Here is a 20,684-nt window from a genome sequence, read left to right as displayed (position 1 = left end):
CTTAGGGGTGGGGAACAGAGCAAGGAGACAGACCCTGTGACTCCCCCGTCCCGCCCGCAGACCCCTGTCACACCCAGACCGCTGAGGCAAGAGCGGGGTGTGCCGCAGGAGGGACGGGACCGCGCAGAAGGCGGTTAGGGAGGGGGTACTGAAGCAGTGACAGCCAAGTGGAGGCCTGACGGGAGGAGAAGCCGGTCCTGTGACATGCCGAGCAGAGCACGTGCAAGGGCCCCGAGGCGGCCGGGAGTGTCCAAGGGTCAGCAAACAGTGCATCAGAGCAGAGGGGAGCAGCGGCGGGGGGGGGACAGACATGCGGGCCGGTGCCGGGTGAGCAGCATTTGGGGGCCTGAGAGGCCCAGCCGATCTTGAATGCCACCGGGAGCTTCTAGAACGATCAGAGTTTTGTTCTGGAGAGTCGCCCCCGCAACCAATGGCTGCTGTGTGGAGAGGACTCCTGGGGGGGACACGAGGGTGGCAGCGTGCAAGGTGCTGATGTGAGAGAAGGGGGGTGGACGAGGGAGGCGGCACAGGGTCTCTCCCCTCAGAGGGGTGGGACGGGAGATGCGACCACAGTGGGGGGCCCTCTGCTTGGAGCACGGGAGCTGAGCGCTGGCACACGCATCCCAGGCCCCAGAGGGCGAGGGAGCAGGACCGCACCCCCAGCTCGGGCCAAGCCCCCATCCTCAGCAGGGGAACGGTGCCCGCGCTGCAGAGAACGGCCACCAGGTGGCACTCGAGCCTCACAGATGCCGGGACTGAGGGTGGAGGTCGGTGCTAAGCAGGAAGTGGCGGGCAGGGGCTGGGGGCTGCCGGGACTCAGGGGCCAGGACGGCACCACGAAACCTGCCCCGAGGAGACCTGTCTGAACGTGAGAGCACTGACTGGGGAGGGAGATGCTCCCGGCCAGGCCAAGGGGAAAGTGGAGGCCGGGCCAGACGAGGCCTGAGGCCGCCAGGGTCTGCCCCCAACCCCAGGGCGGTCCTGGGGTGACCCCCAACCAAGGGTCTGGTTTCCACCCCCTGCGCAGGGCCTGAGGTGCGCTGACACATCAGTGGTGATTCCCGGGCCGAGAGTCTATGTGGGCTTCACCCAGCCCATCCCAGCTGCACCCAGAGGCCCTGCCTGAGCTGCACAAGGATTTGGCACCCGAACTCAGGACCCTCGGTGCTGATGCAGGGCCCGGGGTGGCAGGGTGGGGTGCGGGGGCGGTCCCTGGGATGCTTTACATCAACCAGGGAATTCAATGTTGTTGGAGCCGCTAAGAACCTAAGAGTAAACCTCCCAGCAGAGGAGGAACTGACCCCAGTCATTCAGGGGGCCTTATGGGCTGAACTGTGTGCCCCCCAAATCCCTATGTGGAAGCCCTAACCCCCAAGTCCTCAGGATGTGACTGTATTTGGAGCTGGGCCTTCAAAGAGGTGAGGAAGGTAAAATGAGGTCACTAGGGTGGGGCCCTAACCCCACAGGACTGGGGTCCTTATAAGAAGAGGAGGTCAGGATACAGACACACACAGAGGGACGACCCTGTGAGGACACAGGGAGGAGACGGCCGTCTACACTCTGAGGAGAGAGGCCTCAGGAGGACCAGCCCTGCCCACACCTGGGTCTCGGATTCCAGCCTCCAGGACTGGGAGACAATAAACATCTGCTGTTTAAGCCGCCCGGGCTGTGGACTTTGTTACGGCCCCAGGAGACCTACACAGGGGACGAGCGGCCGACCAGGGCCCTGGGCCCAGCACCACCAGCACTTACATTTGGTAGAATGGCAGCCTTGGAATCTGGGCCCGGCCCAGCAAGGTCTTCCTGGACCCTTCCAGCCGCTGCCTCTTGAACCCTCAGTTACCTTGGCCACGAGGAGACCCCAGGAGCAGCTCGCAGAGCAGACGTGCTTTGTGCGATCTGGGCAGGGGCTCAAATCACCCTGTGATAACCCAAAGCACCAGAGACACCCCCCAACTTTCTCCACTCTCCCCCTGCCCCCCACAGCTCCTCCCCTGCAGTCTGGGAGGTGGGAAGGAGGCCGGCCAGAGGGAAGGACAGTTCCCCGTCTGGGAAGCAGACACACGGCCGGCCAGGGCACCCGGGATGCCCACAGCAGAGAGAAGCATCTCCGGCTCACCACTCACCCAGAGGGAGATGACCCCTGGCCTGCCCCAGGGCCTGTCCAGAGAAGGGGTTTGGGGACATTTCTCTGCAGGCCAATGGCAGCCGCCATACTGCCAGAGTGCACTTCTGCAAGGAGCTGCGGCCTCTGGGGCCTTGGCACGGACCTGGCTGGCACCGGGCTTACTTCCATAGGTCCTCAGGACCAGGCGAACGGGGGAAGGCTCCATGACCCCAAAAGGCCATCCGTCTTGCTGGGATGGCGGCCGTCCTACTTTTCAAACAAGTCCCTACCTTTATATGAGAAAGTATAACCCAACAGGACAGTAAAAACAAAATGCCGGGACAGTTACAGTTATCCCGGGAAAGCAAGGACATCCGCCCACACCTCCACAGAGGCAGGAAAGACACCCAACAGAAGTCAACACCATCACTTTAGAATCATGCCCTCTCATTGGACTTGAAGGACCCCCCCAACTGAGAAAATGCACACCTCTCTGCCCGGGCTGGCACATTCCTTCAGAGGAAGCACAGGGAGCCCCCTTAGCCCTGGCCCGGTAAGCAGAGTGACTGACAGATGCCAGTCTCCACACCTGAACAGCATGCTAAACCAAACCAAGCAGCGGCAATTCCAAATTCAGAAAACGCTAAAGGACCAGAGGAAAAACTCCTGCAAACAATAACAAAACAGAGGCGGTCACAGGCTGTACAAGCGATAAGAGCAAAGGCTTTCCGAGACACCAAAATAACCTCCAGGAAACATAGTGGAAGAGAAGATCCCATTTGTGATGGCAACTAACAAGAACAACTATTAGTATATTAAAAATAATAACAACAACGGTCTAAAATCCACGTTACGAAACCATAAAACCCTCCTGGATAAAACAGACACGGCTTGACCATGGACAGAAAGACCCCACCCCAGAGAGATGTCGGTCTCCCCAGATTCATTCATGAAACACCATCGGATTTTTTCTGGGAGGCAGACAAGCTGATTGTGAAGGTCACTGGGGAGAACAAACAAACAAGCAAGAACTGCCCCTGAAAGAGAAGAGCTGGGCACAGATACTAACCACATGGTAAAACAAATTTTAGTGCAAACATCAGCAAAGCAGCATGGCTCTGGGAGAGATGCACGGACAAACAGCCGTGGACAGAACAGGGAGATCCCAGAGTAGAGCCGCTGGCACCTGGACTCCTGGTTCACAACAAAAATGGCTCCTCACATTGGGGAACAAAGACACGCTCTGGAGTAAGTGGTGCTGAGAGGGGGCAGACGAGAGGGATAGAGCGAGAGTGAATCTGATCCTCACGCCAGGGTGTGCCCACTGCCATCAACAGTTTAAAGCCACCCGACTAACCCGGACAAGTGCTTGAGGCAGCTGTGGCTGTTTCTCTATAACCTGAGAGGGGGAAACTCCTGTGAACCAAAATCCGGAAACATCAAAGGGAAAGTGGAGCCGACGGCATGCACATAAAACAGGCACTGCCTCAAGGCCACATTACGAGGACTTGGGGACCCAAGCTTGCAGCCATCAGTTGGCCAGGGCTGGAGGCAACCTGGCCAGAGGCTGGGGCAGGGGCTGAGACACCTGTAGGGTCCGAGTACCAGCCAGACCCGGGGCCACAGCGCAGGCCGAGCAGACCACAACCCCGGCTCCTTGTGCCTGTGTTCTCCTGTCCTTCCTTCCTGGCCCAGCTCAGAAGCCCCCTCCTCCAGGAAGCTCTCCCAGACCACCAGGCCCCGGGGTCCTCTCATTCTTTGGCCTTCTCAGCCTGACGGCCACATCCTGGCAGGTGAGGGTGCCAGGGTAGGGCATCCCCACACCTCTGGTCCCCCAGTATCAGGGCGAGCCTGCAGAGCCAGCTAGCAGGGGGGCTCCGGCAGAGGAGTGTTTTGTGGGTGGGAGAGGCCAGGGAGCAGCTGGCTTCACCCCCTGGTCCACACGTCTGGGGGATGAGAGTGCAGGACCCCTCACGCAGCTACGTACCATCCAGAAGAGGGTCCCCGTGGCCAGGGCGACATACTGCTCAATGGTGGACAGCACGCTGAAGATGAGGCAGACCAGGACAATGAGGAAGCTGCGGGACAGGAGGACACGCGGTCAGCGCCCACGCCAGGATGCCCACCCCTTCCCCCCTCAGACATGGCCCAGGCCCGGGGAGCAGGCCCTTCCCTCCCCGGATCTGAGGGTTCCAAGGGCCGCCAACCCTGACAGCCATCCGTGAAAAGTGCACAAAGTGTGGCACAGCCAACAGCATGTGACGTCACCTGGCCTCGAAGGGATGAGCTCTGACCCAGGCTACGGTGGGATGAGCTCTGACCCAGGCTATGGTGGGCCTTGGGACCCCACGCCGAGAACCAGACCCTGCCCACCACCTGTCTCTAAGGTGTCCAGGATGGAAATCCACAGAGCAGAGAGCAGCCTGGTGACCACCGGGGCCGGAGGGGCCTCCTTTGGGGGAGGGGAACGTCCTGCACCTGCACGTAGTGGCGATGGCCGCAGGGCTCCGTGGCCGTACTGACAACCAGGGCAGTGCACTCAACACGAGGCTCAGGGGTTGCAGCACAGGCGCCAGGAGGGGGCCGTCTCCCGCAGCCGCTAATGGGGTGTCACCAGAGCCTGGGCTCCCGGGCGGGAGGCTGCTCTGACGCCAGCCCTGCGCCTGCTTTCCCCTCCCCATCCCGGGGGCGGGGGTGTGGGGAGGCCTGAGGTGGAGCCCACAGAGCTGAACAAAGGGAAGATGGCAGCCCCTGCCCCTGGGGCCAGCTCCCAGGCTCAGCCCCCTCCCATCCCCTGACCCCACCCCATCCCTGCACAGACGGGCTGCTCTGATCACACCCGAACCAGTAAGGCCTCCTGAAGGCAGACCCTCCGGGCCCTTCCCTCCACGTCCCTGGATGAAACCAGGACGAGCCCCCAGCCTTCCTCCTGCCTGGGAAGAGGACACCTCTAGGGGGGTCGTCCAGGGGCTCCAAGCACACTCTCCAGGTGGGTCCTCGCATGGCCCCGGGGGTGCAGGTGTGCAGAAAGCTCTCTGGGCCCACGACACGGACCCCCTGCCAGCACCCAGGAGCCCTGGCCCTCTCCCCACCGAGATCCTGCTGTCCGCAGTTGCTTTCACTCCACCCCCCATCCCCACACGCCTGCCCTGTGCCCACTAGGAAGCCCCCTGCATCTCCCCCCCACTGCCCCGCTCCTCCCCACTCCAGCCCACCTTCCCTCCCGGCCCCTCAGAGCCTGCTGAGAACAGGCTGCCCGACACAGCCCACTCTCCCTGCCCACATTTCCTGGGGGAGACAGGACCTGGGCCGCCCAGATGCTCCTCCCTGCCTGGGGAGCCCGCCCCAAGAGCCGGCTGCTCTCCCGCAGCTCGCGGGGTTCCCTCCAACAGCTCTCGTCCCCACCTCTCTCCTGGTGCCTCACACAGGCTGGGTCAGCTGGACCCACAGAGCCGGGTCCCAGCCACCCGCCCCTTCATCAGCCTTGTCTCTTGTCCTGACCACAGTGCTTGCCTCCACCCTGGGCCCCAGAGTCCACCCTGCCCGGCCACTGACTGAGTCCTCAACATCACCCCCGCATGACACCACGGTGACCCTGACCCCAGCTCTTTCCCGGCATGCCCCCACCCCGCCTGCCTCAGGGCCTTTGCACCTGCCGGTGCCCCGCCTGCAAGCTCCGCACCCTCACCCGCAGACGGGACCCAACACTCACCCCCACATGCCTCCACCCGTGTCCTTCATGCTCACATATCACCGCCGGGCCTGGGGCCTGTTTGCCCCCTTCTGCGTCGTCCACCCCCAAGACCATGAGCCCCCAGAGGAGGGCTGTGGGGTGCCAGCCCCGCCGCACCCCCGTGCCGGGGACAGGGCCTGGCGCACAGCAGGTACTCAGCCCGCACCTGCTCAGGTGTGCCTCCATCGAGTCCCAGCTCCCTCCTCCGTCCCTTCCATGCTGGCCCTTCCTCTGCGCCCCACCTTCCTCTCTGTGGGGTACAGCCCGGCTCACACCAGCCCCAACCAGGACGCTGGACCCGAAGCACAGTCTGAAACGCAGCCCCGAGTCCCGCAGCGGCTCCTAGCAGGACCCTGGTAGCCGCAGCCCTCGCCCGGCCTGGGGCCTCCTGTCCAGACACCAGCGCCCCAGGGCCCGAGGCTGCATCAAGCCTCCCAAGTCCATATACCCGGTGCTACCCCCCGAGGACTCTGCACGCCCACCCTCCACTCACCCTGACTGCGGACCCACCTGCCGGCTTGGAAGGGCGTCCAGGCCCGCCCAGCCCCCAGGGAAGCCCTTTAACAGATGCAGCCATGCCTCCCTGCTGGGACCTGAGGGCATCCCTTGTGTGGTGACTGAGACCCTGGGCCCCCACCTCAGGAAGCTTTCAATCTCAGGGGGACACAAGCGAACCCTGGCTGGCAGAGTGAGTGCCTGGCTGGCCCAACTGTCCCTCGGGCACAGAGCTCACTTGCCCCCGGCCCACACCCTGAAGCCCCGTGAGTCCCAGGACCTCGCTGCCCGGCTCGGACGAGAGAAACCAGGGCAGGTGAGGTCCCGCAGGGAGGGAGGTGCCCACCCCACCCCCACCCCGAGGCCCCCTGGGTGTAGAGGCAGCTGCACAAAGAAGCCACACTGCCTGCAACGTGGTCCAGGCTACTCCCTGGCCTCAGTTCCCCCATCAGCACAGCCAGAGCCACAGCCCGCGGCCACTGCCTCTCAGGGCAGTGGACATCCGGGCAGGGACTCAGGGGTCAGTCCTGTGCCTGCCCAAGGCTGGGACCAGTGTCCCACCTCATGCCCTCTCCTCCTGAGAAGATGGGCAGAACCCACCCGCCCATGGCCCGTGGGGATACTTCAACCACTCCCTGTCGGGCCACAGGAAGCGATCCGGGGACAGATGCCACAGATGCTACATACGGGGAAACCGGGGCTCGGGCTCCACGCTTCCCAAGGGTGAATGAACCTCACATGGTCAAACCACGGAGGTGACGAGGCCAAGGGCCGGGGGTGGGGGCAGGGAGCACGACACGCGTGGTCTCATCTCTCTCTGACCCGCCCCCACTCTGAGGGACATTTGCGATGACACCCAGGGTCTGCCAGGTGATCCAGGACAATCCCCCAGATCCAGATCCTTTGCTTAGCCACACCTGCGAAGCCCCCTTTTCCACACACGGTCACACTCAGATTCAGAGGTCAGGACACCAACATCAGTGCTGACTCGCAGTCCCCACATCAATAAAACTGGCCTCAGCTCTTGAGTCACGTGCCCTGTGCCCCGCACCACTGTCCCCAAGCCTGCAGCGACCCGCAGCCAGGAAGGTGAGGCCCGGGAGGGGAGGGAGCCGGCCTGGGCCAGGTCTGGACCCAGGTCTTTGGGCCCCGCTGCCCAGGGCTCCCCAGCCTCCACGGCCAGGATGTGCTCCTGAATTCTCTGCTGTTTCCTGTCTCCCAAGGCAGACGAAGCAGACAGAGCCCAAAGCGGTGCATCGTGGTGGGCGCTGCATGCCGCCAGGCGGCGGCTCGGCCGTGCTCTGGGGCCTAGGAAGCCGCCGTCACTCTGCTACAAGGCCTGTCCCTCTATGACTCTTGCTGCCAGGGTGGCAACCGCCCGTTCAGTGTCGCTGTTAGGATGACCTCGGACAGAAAGCAGAGCGAGGGCTTGTTAGAACTGCGTGCCAGGCGGGGCACAGAGACCCCGGGGGAGCGTCCTGAATGGGCTGCAGTTACCATAGCTGCCGGGAGACCTCTTCTACTCGCTGTCCTGTGTCTGGCTGTGCTCAGGGGGCCGGGGGAAGGGTGACTGAGCCTTGCCAAGGAGGAAGGTTCTGGCCAGAGCAGCCCTGCCTGGGGCTGTGGACAGGCCTGCATGGAGGGTAACAGCAGGGCGGGTGCCCTCACCCCGAGCTCCGTTCAGAGGTGCATGGAGACCCCCCGCTCTGTGCGCCCAGAGGCTGAGGCTCTGGGTCAGAGCGCGGGGCCCCTGCCCGGGAGCTCCTCCCCGGGGACCCGGCTGGAGACTACTTTCTCTGGAGCTCAGGGGGTTTGGTGTTTATTATCCCTACACACTTTGCTAGTTTCAGCCTTGCTGTATTCTGAAGGCTAAACAGCTCTTCAACTATTCGCATACGTCGTGCTAGTTTCAGAAAGAATCCCTTAACAAAGGTGATTCTTGTCCCCTCCAACCTGTCCTGCATGGGCCCCGGAGCCTCAGCGATGCCAAGATAGGGTCCCTGCCCTTCGGGGCTCGCAGCAGCCTGAGGTGCCTGACACCCCCCTCCCGCCTCTGCAGGGCTGGCCACCACCTGTCCGTCCCAGCTCGCCTCCCAAGGCCCCAAAGCCAGGCAGGCACAGACCCCCAGGAGCTGGGAGACAGAGGTCCAGGGAAAGAAGGAAACCGCCCTGTTCTTTGGATGGGGCGTGGGGAGCAGGATTGTCGGGGAGAAGAGGCCCCTTCGGCCCCCAGTGCTGCTCGATCCAACTTCCCAGGAGGGCGTGTGAGTGCCCGAGGGAGGTGGCTGCAGCCAGGGGTGAGGCAGCTCCGGGCCCGAGGACAATGGCCTGCTTGTGCCCTGACGGCTGATCCGCCCCTGGCACTGCGGCCGCCAGCCCCCGCCCCGAGGGACGCCCGGAACGTTATCGGACATCATTTCAGGATCCGTGGCAGCAGGTGCCCTGGAAACACAGAAGAATGCAGGAGCCGTGCCAGGGCCGTGGTCCGCAACTCGGCAGGAGGGCGCTCCAGGGCGCAGGAGGCGGGCTGTAGACTGCACCCCCTTCAACCCCTACAGTGGGCTGGGAACCCCAGCACCTGGGACTGGCGGGCTCACCCAGGCCGGTGCCCCACAGAGACAGGGCATGGGCCGGACCCTCGGGGAACCTACGTAAGTCTAACCGTGACGGTCTCTCCAGCCCACAGGGAAGCCTCTTTCAACACGGGGATGTTTCCCAATGACGTTGAAAATGTGAACAAGAAGCACACACTTCACGTGCAAAGGGAATGTGGCCTGTTCAAGGCGCCCTCAGAATCCAGACGTGAAAGACCTCAGCCTTCGGGCTCCCTGGGCTCAAAGCTGAGATTCCGGGACACTGAAATGCAGCGCTGGGACGAATCAGAGAACGTAAGATGTGCCGTTAACTGTGTGCTCAATTTATTCAATGGATAAAAATTACGTACTTTGAAAAGTTTTGTTGGTCCAGCACGATTCTGCTCCTGCGAGGTGCCTTTGAGAGTCATCAAATCCACAGACACAGAAAATAGGATGCTGGGGGCCAGGGGCTGGGGAAGGGGATGGGGAGTGAGTGTTTAACGGGGACAGAGCGTGTCAGTTTGGGAAGATGAAGTTCTGGGGGTGAACGGGGTGGTGGTTGCACAGCAATGTGAACGTGCGTCATGCCACTGAGCTGTGCACTTAGAAATGGTTACAGCATAAATTTTATGTTACATGCATCTTAACAGAATGTTTTTAAAGTTAAAAAAAAAAAAGGAAACTAAGTAAATGACTTTTATACACAAGCCCTGGATGGCTGCCAGTGTTTGACAAAGGCTATAAATGAGGCTGAGCGAGCTTCAAAAACCCGCCCACCCTGCCAGGACCTTCGGGCCGATAACAGGCAAAGGGCTTGTCCAGTGGCCTAAAGCTCAAGGCCGAACTCGGAACGCGTGATTTAATAGATTAGGTGCTGACGTTCAAACCCCAGCTGTATCGGAGGGGCTCCTCTTTGCACAAAAGTCACCCTGAAAGATAATAAACACCTCCGAACAAACAGAGGACAGGTACCCCCGCTTGGGCCCCGGGGCTGGTGAGCCAGCGCCTGGACATATCCCCCGTGGCACTGGACCCCCGGGGGGAGGCAACCTCTGGTCCCACCAGGGCTGTCCCCGGGGTTGGGGGCAACACTGCCCAACAGGATGCCAAGACCCCGCGCCCCGCTGGTCCAGCCCATGCGCAGCACTGCTCTGGGTGGGGCTGGGCCAGGCACGTGGCAGCTCACACCTCGGGCCCAGGTGCTGGGTGCTACGCACAAGCTCCCCACCACACCCCGTGTGGAAGGTGTCATATCACCTCCCACAAGGAGACCGAGCCCACGGGCGAGGCGGGTCCCGGCTCCAGGCTGTGGGGCTGCCCCTCCCGCCCACGCTGCCCAGCCCTGAGAGGGCCCTGGATTGTACAGCAAGAGGCGAGGAGACCGGCCAGCCCTGGGGCCCCCTACCCAGCTCCAGCTTCAAGGCAAGGACTGAGCCTCCCCCTTGGGCAGGGGACCCCATTGCCAAGGGCCAGGCCCAGCCCTCCGTGCCAGGGTCCTCCAAGCGGGAACGCCACATCCAAGGCTGAACCACGGGGTGCGGGGGGCTGTCCTGGGCAGGCGGGGGTGGGGGGCGGGACTGGACCTCTTCCAGCTTCTGGGGGCCCCAGGCATCCTGGACTCATGGCCACATCCCTCAGTCTCTGCTCCATCGTCATGGGGCCAACTCCCCCGTGTCTGTTTCTTCTGTGTGTCTCTCGTGAGGATGCTTGTCATTGGATTTGAGCCCCCTTCCCCCGGGTATCCAGGACCATCCCCTCCTCTCAAGACCCTTAACTTATCACCCTTGCCAAGACGCTGTTTCTACGTAAGGTCACGTTCGCAAGTTCCAGGGGGCCTGACATCTTGGCGGGCCATTATTCAGCCTCTATAACGTATAAAGCGTTTTAATAAACAAAGAAATTACTTAGGATGATGATATCTATTAGTGAATCTTTAGTGAGTTTTCAAAAATCAGCATCAGGTATCTGGTAAAAACATATGTTAGTGTCACAATTTTTAAAACAGTCCAAGATACATTTAGAGTTTCCTGCTCATCTTGTCACTATGTCTGCAAAGACCCTCTTTCCAAATAAGGTCACAGGCTCCGGGGATTAGGACGCAGCCGTGTCCTTCCGAGGTCACCACTCGGCACTGCACCATCCAAACCGCATCGCGCCAGAGAGCGAAAGGAGCCGGGAGTGGCAGTCGACCTGGCCCAGGTGAGGCTCGGCTCCCCAGGGACCCCCGTGCTTCTCACCCGTGACCACAGCAGCCCCCCCACCCCGTCTCCCCACCTCGTGCCGGGCAGGGTCCAGGCCAGGCCTCCTGACCAGGGCTTCCACGGCCGCCCCCCGCCCCAACTCTGAACCTTCCACGGGGCTTGTTCAGAGGCACCGAGTCTCATTCCTTTACAAGGTTCACCCGGGCGATGCGATTCCTGTAGCTAGACGGAGGCCTTCCACAGCCTTGTGGGGTTTCAGCTGACACTTCTTCTGAAAGTGAACTGGGCTGGGGACCCCGGAGACACAGGACCTCACACCTCGTGCTCTGGCTGGGCCCTCACGTTGTGCCTGTGCGCACGGCACCTCCCCAAAGGCCAGGCCTCCACTGCCTGGGGGCCACCACCACCGGGGGGCCACCAGGACTGCACCGGAAGCTTCAGCCCACACCCCACTGGTCTCCCTGCCCCAGTCTTTCAGTGTCCGCTGGGTGGCCGGGGCGATCCTGGGAAAATGCAAATCCCACCAGCCCCCTCCCAAGCTAAAGACTCTCCTATGAAGTCTGAACTCCAAACCCACTTTCCTGGGCTTCCCCGCAGGGGGCCTTCTGATGCCACAGCTGGGCCCTGTGGGTCCTGCCCCACTCTCATCAGACCACTGACCACCTGCTGCCCACTCTTGCCCCCTGATAGAGCAAAGGTTCCCCAGGCAGAGGCCCATCTGCCGATGTCCCCCTTTGAAGGCCCCATATGGGGCCTGGTACATGAGTGTTTGTTGAATGACTGATTGACTTAACGAATGTTTTAGGTTGAACTCAGGAGCTCAGTGGAAAGAATTCTCAGTGCCACCTCCTCCATGTAGGCCTCCAGGGTCTATCAAGCAGTGAGATCCTTTCATACCCTCTTCTCCTCCTTGCCCTGCCCTGCCACATCCCACCCCCACGGGCTCAGCCAAGGCCCTACAGGGCTTCCAAAGGGCCAGGACACCAGGCAGCTCTCCACGTATGCCCCCCTCCACCAGACTGCATGCTAATAGTGCCAGGCAGAAAGGAGCCTCCCTGGGGGGAGGGTGGGCTCTGACGTGAGCTGGGAGCAGGCACGGCCACCCCACTGCCAGGAGTGCATCACGACGCACTGGGCGAGGGCTCTGAGGGCCATGGTCCAGCTGCCCAGAGTCGGCCCCAGAGGCAGCAGGGATAGGCTGCCCCAGGAGACCGACTCCAGGCTAGTTGGGGGAGACCATGGGGGGACACTGCACCCGTCCGGACCGCCCGCGCCGCCGGCCCCTCCCATGCCACCGGCCCCTCCCAAGCCTGCAAGGCACGGCTCTCACAGCCACTCTGCTCAGCGTCTGCGGGGAGGCCACCGGCCGGGCAGCGACTGCCAGGGTTCAGCCCGCACCCTCTCCTCGGGGCCTCTCCCCGAAACCCAGGACGACGCAGGTGAGGGGACAGCTTGGGCATAGGGACGGGGTCCTGCTCCCCCGGGAAGGCGTGTGACAGCTCCGCCGAGAGCAGCGCACCATAAAGACAGGGGGTCTACCACCTTCGCTCACCCGACGGCCGCGCTCAGGGACCCTGACCTCCCCGCGCAGACGGAAACACGTTCCATCCTGGAGGCCCCGGGGGTACCCGGGGAGCCCCCTGGCCGAAGGCACTTCAGGCCCATCTTGGCCGGTCCCCAAAAGCCCCACTGCACCCCACCCCAAGATGGCAGTGGCGGCCCCCGCACTGGCCATGCATTCTGCTTTGACAGCCCTGCAGGGCGGGCAGTGGGACGGCCCGGGTCCAGCCGAGCTCGGGGGTCACACAGGCCACCGCCCTGCCCAGCGGCCTGGCTGCTGTCAGAGGACGTGGGTTGTGGCCACGCTTGCATCTCATCCCGACGCCTGGCGTCCGCTCACGTTCCATGTCCACCTCAGCACAGGGCCCTCACGTTTCCGGGGGGGCGACCCCTTCTGCTGAGGGCCACGCCAGCGGGGGGCAGCTGTGGGGGCAGTTGAGGACAGGCCTTGGCTGAGGGCTCAACCACATCGCCCTAAGCAGTCATTTCAAAGCCTTTTCAGGGCACTAGAGGGGTGGCTGTGGGGGTCTGGGGGAGGGGGGTGCCGTGTGTACACACATGTGTGATTCCACAGGGGCCTGTTACACAATCAGAAACACCATAGCCATATCCGAGCATCAGGTTGTGGGCGACTGAACTTGGAACATCCAGCCCCCTGGGAACCTTCTCAGCATCCAACAGACAGCAGGGGCAGCCCCCCACAGACCTGGGACCCCATCCTCCTTCCCCTGAGGAGCCCCGGCGGGTCCAGGCCTCGGAGGGTTAGGAGGGCAGGGACAAGGTGAGTAAAAGCCCACCGCCTCCTGTCTACTTGGTCTTCACGAGAAGCCCCAGAGGCAGGCCTGTCCCTCATCGGAGGAGAAAGAGGGCATGTGACTGCCCAGAGCCAGGGCCGCAAACAGCAGCGGGAAAGGGACTCCAGGGCTGCCCGACTCCAGTGCAGGCTCCTCCCACCAGGCTGTCCCTCACGCCTTCAGGAAAACAGGGTCCACCTGAGTGGCAGGGCCTGTCCTCCCACTGACCACCCCTGAGGGGCTGCCCCGGCCCAGCGGTGGGAGGACAGGCCCCAGGCGGGCTTGGCTAGGAGGGCTGGGGGATGTCCGGGCCCTCGGGGTCCCAGCACTGGACGGCAGGCCCACCTGAGGCAGGGCCGCCTGGCAGAGAGGACGAGCCCATCCAGGGCCCAGGGCTGGGGGGTGGCTCTGACCCGCACAGTGTCGCCCACGCTAAGCCTGGCTGCCCGGCCCGGCCCGGCCGCGATAAGAACCCCCTCGGAGGGTATATTTAGAAGGTGCCAGAGAACAAACTGAAGTGACCCCACGGACAGAGGCCTTATCTGTCCCAGGACACACGTCGTCTTCCCCGTGAAAGAGGCCCGTTCTGGGTTGGGGGAGGAGCCCAGCAGGCCCTCCCAGTGGGCAGCACAGGCAGCTGGACGTACCTGTGCCCACTGGCTCTACCCCGGACACGGCCTGTGTCGCAGGGAGATCCTCGGCCTGGGCGCGGCCGGGCCCTGCAGGCCTCTCCTGGGACGGGACAGGATGGGATGGGACCGGACGGGATGGGGCAGCCTCCCCTCTGGGGTGAGACGGGGCAACAGGTAGTGGAGGACTTGGGCACCAGCGGAGGTGGGAGGGGTCTGGTGGGGTTCCTGCCGAGGGTCCAGATCCCTGCCCTCCTTCAAACAGGGCAACTCTGGAGACTCGAGGCCACAGCAGGGCTCCCGACACACCTCAACACAAGTACAAGGAGGAGCAAGGTGGCCTGCAGCCGGGCAACGTAACCCCATCAGTGCCCGAGGGGATGGACGTCTCGGGCTCATCCCTGCTGGAAAAGTCCCTCCTCCTGTCTAGCCTAAGCCTTTCTTGCTGCAGTTTGGCTTGATCTGCAGCTGAAGGAAACCTCATAACTCCACGGTGGAGGCTTCGGCCTGACTCAAGGGGTCCCTGGAAACTGAGCAGCTGTGTGACCTGAGCCTTGGTTTCCCCACTGGCAAGTGGGGGTGCGTCGAGGGTGCCAAGAGCCTGCCTCTGCTCCACTAGGGAGACAGAAGCAGCCCCAGAGTCTGGGGCTGGGACCTCAGGGACTCAGCAGCATGCCACCCAGCTCTACGACTGGGCTAAGAACCACCACCAGTGAGAGCCTGCAGGAGAGGGAGGCCTCCCCAGCTGCTACCGAGGGGCCTGGGTGCCGGCCACCTCTCATCAGGGAGCCGAGGCAGGTGTGGGGTTGACCCTGACGCACACACTCCACAGGCCCAGGGACATCACAGGCCTGAAGTGGGCAGGTGGGGGCTTCCGGCTGGGCACCCCTTTCTCTCCCAACCCCTCTTCTCTCTCCCACTCCCCTTGGAAGGGGCAAGCAGGGAGGGCTTCTCAGAGGCGGGGGCCTGACCCAGGCAGAGGGAACAGCATGTGCAAAGCCCAGAGGAGAGAAGAGAACACGGCCACATGGACCCTGCAAAGAATTCAGGGAGGAGGCGGCACAGACAGGCAGGGAAGCAGCAGCCGCCGACTCGGAACGATGGAGGAGGTGCCCCTATGTCCGCTGTCTCTTCCAACACAGATACCAATGTCTGTGGAGTCCAGAACTCGGCAGGGAAACCTCAGTCCCGGGAGAGGTCTCCATGCCCGGGGAGAGGGTTCCCAGACCCTCAGGACTCCCTGACTCCGAGGGGGGGGGTGAGGGGACACGTGCCCCTCACTGCCGATTCCTATCCGCGGCCAAAACTCCTGTCCCACCTCAGAGAGACCTCACCTCCCACCTGGGCCTTGACGTCTGGGAACCTTTCTGGGCCGGGGTCTCCCACCTGACACTCGGACACCAGAGGCGGCCAAGAAGGGTGTGCTTTAGACGTGGTGAACACCTACAGGCAGCAGACTGAGCGACCCTGGTCTCCTTCCCTGATGCAGGGCCTTGTCCATCAGGGGAAGGCCCCAGGAGCAGACACTGGGGTTTCCCCAAAGAGAAGAAGGAATTCTGCTTCAAGACTCCAACACAGAGACCCTGCCTGAGTTTCCAGCCGTCGGCCTGCACTTGGATTTGGAATGTGCCAGCTCCCAAAATCAATTCCTTAAAATAAGGAATCTCTGGCTTCCCTGGTGGCACAGTGGTTGAGAATCTGCCTGCTAATGCAGGGGACACGAGTTCGAGCCCTGGTCTGGGAGGATCCCACATGCCATGGAGCAACTAGGCCCGTGAGCCACAACTACTGAGACTGCGCGTCTGGAGCCTGTGCTCCGCAACAAGAGAGGCCGCGACAGTGAGAGGCCTGCGCACCGCGATGAAGAGTGGCTCCTGCTCGCTGCAACTAGAGAAAGACCTCGCACAGAAACGAAGACCCAACACAGCAAAAAAATAAAAATAAAAAAATATAAAAATAAAAATAAGGAATCTCTCCGTGTGTGTGTGTGTGTGTGTGTGTGTGGTTACATGCATGCACACGCATACACATGATTCTGTTTCTTGGAGGACCCCCATTAATAGGATGAGTTAGGTATTAAGATGCCCATTTCCCAGGTGGGGAAATGGAGGCTCAAAAATGCCAAGAATCCCTCTCAAATCCAGCTTGTTCTGGTCCTGCCTGATTGTAAACACCTAGGATTTCCCCAGAGAACAAGAAAGGCCAGGGCAGGGGTGGGCAGCCTGGGAGGGCTGTACCTCCCAGGGACATGTGCCCAGTGCCCACCCGGCCTGGGCTTTGTCCCACACTGAAAGCACTCAGCACGGGTTTGGGTGAGAAGCCCAGCCGACCCCGCTTTTCCGCAGAGGAAGAAACTGAGGCCAGAGCGGGTGGGCCGGCCCAGACCACGCGACAAGGTCACCTCATGGGGAACAGCTCAGGGCTCCTCGTGGTAAAGCCTGTGGCAGCCTCAGCTGGTCCACCACACAGCCTCTGGGGGGGCCCGTGTGCCGGGGACAGGCCCGCTCACTGTCCAGAGGGGCTTTGCCCTTAAGTCAGCCCCGGCAGCCCCTCAGGGCGCCCCCCCACCCCGGTAAAGTCTGTTCTCAGGGCCAAGACCACCACCCAGACCCACAGAGGCAGGTTCGCTGGCCAAAATGAGACATTCCTCCTCCTTCCCTAGCCCCGGACCCAACAGTTTGGAGGCGGAGGCCCTTCTGAGAAGCCAGAAAGCCCACGTGGGCAGCCCCAGCCCGAGGCAGAACCCACCCGACCCCCATCCTGCGTCCAGCCCAACCTGCCAAGGCTGCCCACCCAGGAGACAGGGGCCCCCTGGCTGACCTCAGCTCACCCACACCCACACCCAGCCCTCAGGGTAGCTGCAGGTGTGGCCCCGTGGGGGGCTGCTGGGGCCACAGCGTGGCCCCCTGCCCAGGGCCTCGGGGGCCCCCGACATCCCTCCCAGCTCCCGGGCCCCTAAGCCCAGAAGGTCAGTGCCTGGGGGAGGTGGAGAGACAGCAGGTCCGCATGCCGGGCACCACTGGCTCCGTGCAGGGCCCGAGCACTGGCACAAGGCCCAGGCCAGAGGTACCCCCCGCCCCAGAGTCGACCTGTGCTGTGAGGCCAAGAAGCAGCTGCCCTGTCTCCCTGCAGCCCATGGGCCAAGGTTCCCTGGATGTAGATACCAGCTTCTCAGGACCCCCGGGCAGCCCAGACCGGGAAGGGGTCTGGCTTCAAGCTCTCTCCAGGGGCGATCCGGGCCATGCCTCCTTCCCCAAGGAACACCCTCTTCCTCCCAAGGCCCCCGAAATGGGATGCAGGGGCCACAGGGGCCTGTCCTCCACCCGCAGATCAAGAAAGCCTTGTTGTCCTCTCCCCGTCACCCCGGGCCAGAAGAGCCCTCTGCTGACAAAACAAGAACTCTGGGGGGCCCGTGGGCAGAGGGACCTGCCAACGCACACAGCCCCGGGCAGGCCTCCTGAACGGGGCCCTCCACCCCGGCCTTTGTGGTCGGCTTTGCTGTCGATGGGAAGGTCTTGGGATCAGGGCCGGGGCCAGGTCTTCTGCCTGTCTTCTGCTGGCGTCCCAACGAAGAGGGGCAGGACGGGAGAGGGCGGCCCCGGGCGGACCCCAGCGTGGCCGGGCCTCAGGTGGCGGCAGCCCCACTCTGGGCCGCAAGAGACACCCGTCAGGCGGGGCTACACACCAGCTCTCGCTACGGAGCATCCCCAGGAGGCGGGGGATCTGGGGGAGCTGGGATGTGGTGGGGTGCAGGCGAGGCAAGGGCGTCCGGGGCGGCAGGAGGCAAACATGGTCCCTCGGGCCCATCGTGAGGACCCCACTTCTCCGACGCTGACCCCCAAATCCAGCCCCAACCCCTCTCTGCCGTGCTGCTGACACCCTCCGAGGGGCCAAGCAGGCTGCACCCACACAGAGCCACTGCCACCTGCCTGTCCAGCACCTCCACACCAGGCCCGGGTATGGTCAGTCCCCAAGGACTGCAGGGTCCCCTGACCAGCGGCCACTGCTCTGAGCCAACCTGCCCGCCCCCATACGGAAGCCCTGGCCCAGCCCACTGCCATGACACCACCCCAGGAGCCGCAAGCTTGCTGTTCAGACAGCTCCGACCTGCGGAAAGCCCATCCCCACTCACCCCTGCCTTCAGCTCGGCCATCAGGAGCTCTACCAGTGACCCGTGGTGGCAGCAGTGGGGGCAGGGGCTTGGAGAGGCCAAGGCAGGGGTTGGGGCAGAGGAGGATGATAAGCCCTGAGTGGGGGTCTGGAGCCTCCCACCCAGGCTCAGGACAACATCCCCAGATGCAGCCACCAGGAACCCGGGGACCAAGCACTCCGGCCCTCGGCACGGGCGGAGGCTGGCGGGGCAGGTGGCCCTGTGGCCGACTCCCAAGCTGGTGCCAACGCCTCGAGCTGCCCCCAGATGTGGCCGCAGGGTCCCAGGAGCAGGGCCCGATGCCGGCCCTGCTGGGAGCGCATAGACACGGTGAAGGGGCTGGGCCACCGTCGTAGGTGTGACCGAGGGAGGGTGCCCGGCACGTGGCAGGTGCCGGACACTGGGCCACCCATCGTCATCCTGGGACACGACGCAGATCTCGCCCACACGAACTGTGGCTTCTGAAGGGCCTGCCCCTCCGGAAAACGGCCTGTTTCCTCTTTCTCCAGCGGGCCTGAGACCAACATGCTCACTTCCTCCGTGCTTCCTTCTCACCCCGTGTCCGCACCCCTCTCTGATCTGCGAAAACACACTCCAGGCTCTGACACGTGCCTGAGGAAGGGGCCCTGGTGGACGTGGCCTGGGCCCCCAAGCGGTCGAGGTGCCCCCTGCCCCCTTGCAGCCAAGCCCGCCCTCCTGCATCCAGGTTCCCAGGCTGGACTTCCACCCAGGCTGCCCGGAACCAGGCCCAGCCTGCACCAAAGCCGGGAGCCGCTCTAGGGCGTGGAGGGGGGAAGGAAGCAGCTAGTTGTGTGGCAGGGCCGGCGGGGTCCCTGGTGCTCCTCCATCACTGCCTCCCGTGGATTACTCAACGCCGGATGCAATGAGCGGGTTTATTTTGGCCTCAGCATCCTCCATCCCGGATGGCAGCCTGGCCTCTGCTGCAGAGGGAGGTCGGAGCCTCCGCCCAGCACGGCTGGCCGAGGTTGGTGGGGGGGTGCTCAAAGATGCACTTTGTCACCCATCACGGGGGAAGGGTTCCCAGGCCGAGGAGGGATCAGGACTCGGCTAAACCAGGTCCCCACCGACCCAGAGGCCAGACAAGAAGGTCCTGGGCCTAGGAAGGCCACACAGACCTGGAGGAGGTTTAGAAATGAGAACAAGGTGCTGCCACGCGGCACCCCAGCAAGCCCTCCTGTGGTTCCCCAGGTGCTCGGGATAAAAGCACACTTCTCACCTGGCCTGCCTGCGAGGCCCGGGGGTCTAACCCTTGCCCACCCCCAGATGGGGCGAAAGCACCTGCTCTGTGCCTGGCACCTTGGTGGACTCCAGGGACGAGGCAGACACGGGGAAAAAGAGATAATAAACCAGAAACCAAATAAACAAAATAACAGACAGTGACAGCTGCCCCTGGGAAACAGAGAGGGGTTGTCACAGTGAGTGACGGGAGGGAGGGAGGGAGGGAGGCTGCTCCAGGTGGTGACACGGAGGTGAGGGCTGAGGACGGATATTCCAGGCCAAGGCAAGTGCAAAGGCCCTGAGGCAGGGTGGGCAGGCTTGAGGCCAGGGTGGCAGGAGCAGGGTGAAGGGCCGGGAGCACCACCAGCAAGGAGGTCAGAGGAAGGCCATGCCCAGGAGCACCTTGCGGGCACAGGAGAGGCATCTGGGCCTGCCAGGTCTCCCAGCACCAGCAGACACGGGCTCTGGGCTGGGATCTGAGCGCCTGGCCTGGGCCCCAGAGACCCTGAGTGGGAGGAAGGGCGGGGACATCAGAGGTGCTCTCCTTTCACACACCCTAACCAGGGGGACCGGAGCCTCCGGACACCAGGACACCAGAGTCGGGCTGCGTCCCAACGGACAGGAGACATCAGCAGTGAGTCCGTCCCAGCCCTCGCTCATCACACCCGCAGCATGACCCCACACGGCTGCCCCACGCCAGCCCTGTGGGCACCCTGCCCACACCTGCCGGCCCCCGCGGCCCAGCCAGCGGCCAGTGAGACCCTGCCCCGAGAGCCCCTCTTTTCTTTCTCAGTCTGGCCCCAACCCACAGAGGCCCTGACCAAGGAGGGAACAAAGCAAAGGAAAGGGAGAACCAGCCCAGGACATGCTGCGCAGACACGGGAACCGGAAACGCCAACACCAGGCCGACACCTCTGCACGGCCGTCTGGGAGCCGCCCGAGGACCCGGCCCACAGCTGTCGCTTCCTGCCGGCCGCCCAGAATAGCTGGCACATCCTCCAAGCAGTCCACCCATACCCCCCACCCCCAGCCCACCCTGCCTCCTCCCAACCCTGCCTGTGACTGAGACCCCTCCCCAGGACACTGAGTGCCCCCCAACACAGCACGGACCAGCCTTCTGGAAGCCGGTCATTCATGACAGCAAAGAGCCCCTGCAGGTCTGGGGCGGGGGACAGTGCTCGTCAGGCAAGGGGGTCCTGG

The 20,684-nt window shown here is 63.1% G+C and overlaps 1 protein-coding gene across 3 annotated transcripts in view; it reads right to left on the bottom strand.

The window, feature by feature from the left end:
• Positions 1-20,684, bottom strand: part of KCNQ1 (potassium voltage-gated channel subfamily Q member 1) — a gene marked incomplete at both ends in the record, with an annotated part of 349,658 nt that overhangs the window by 290,140 nt on the left and 38,834 nt on the right. For all 3 annotated transcript variants that reach the window (XM_079709065.1, XM_079709066.1, XM_079709067.1), the window contains one exon: positions 4,095-4,185. In XM_079709065.1, coding sequence (XP_079565191.1) covers positions 4,095-4,185 — 91 coding nt within the window. The remainder of the gene's footprint in view (positions 1-4,094; positions 4,186-20,684) is intronic.

The sequence above is a fragment of the Hyperoodon ampullatus genome, assembly GCF_949752795.1.
Source record: "Hyperoodon ampullatus genome assembly, chromosome: 7".
Classification (NCBI taxonomy): domain Eukaryota; kingdom Metazoa; phylum Chordata; class Mammalia; order Artiodactyla; family Ziphiidae; genus Hyperoodon; species Hyperoodon ampullatus.
The sequence above is the reverse complement of the archived record's forward strand: the minus strand, read 5'-3'. Positions and strand labels throughout refer to the sequence as shown.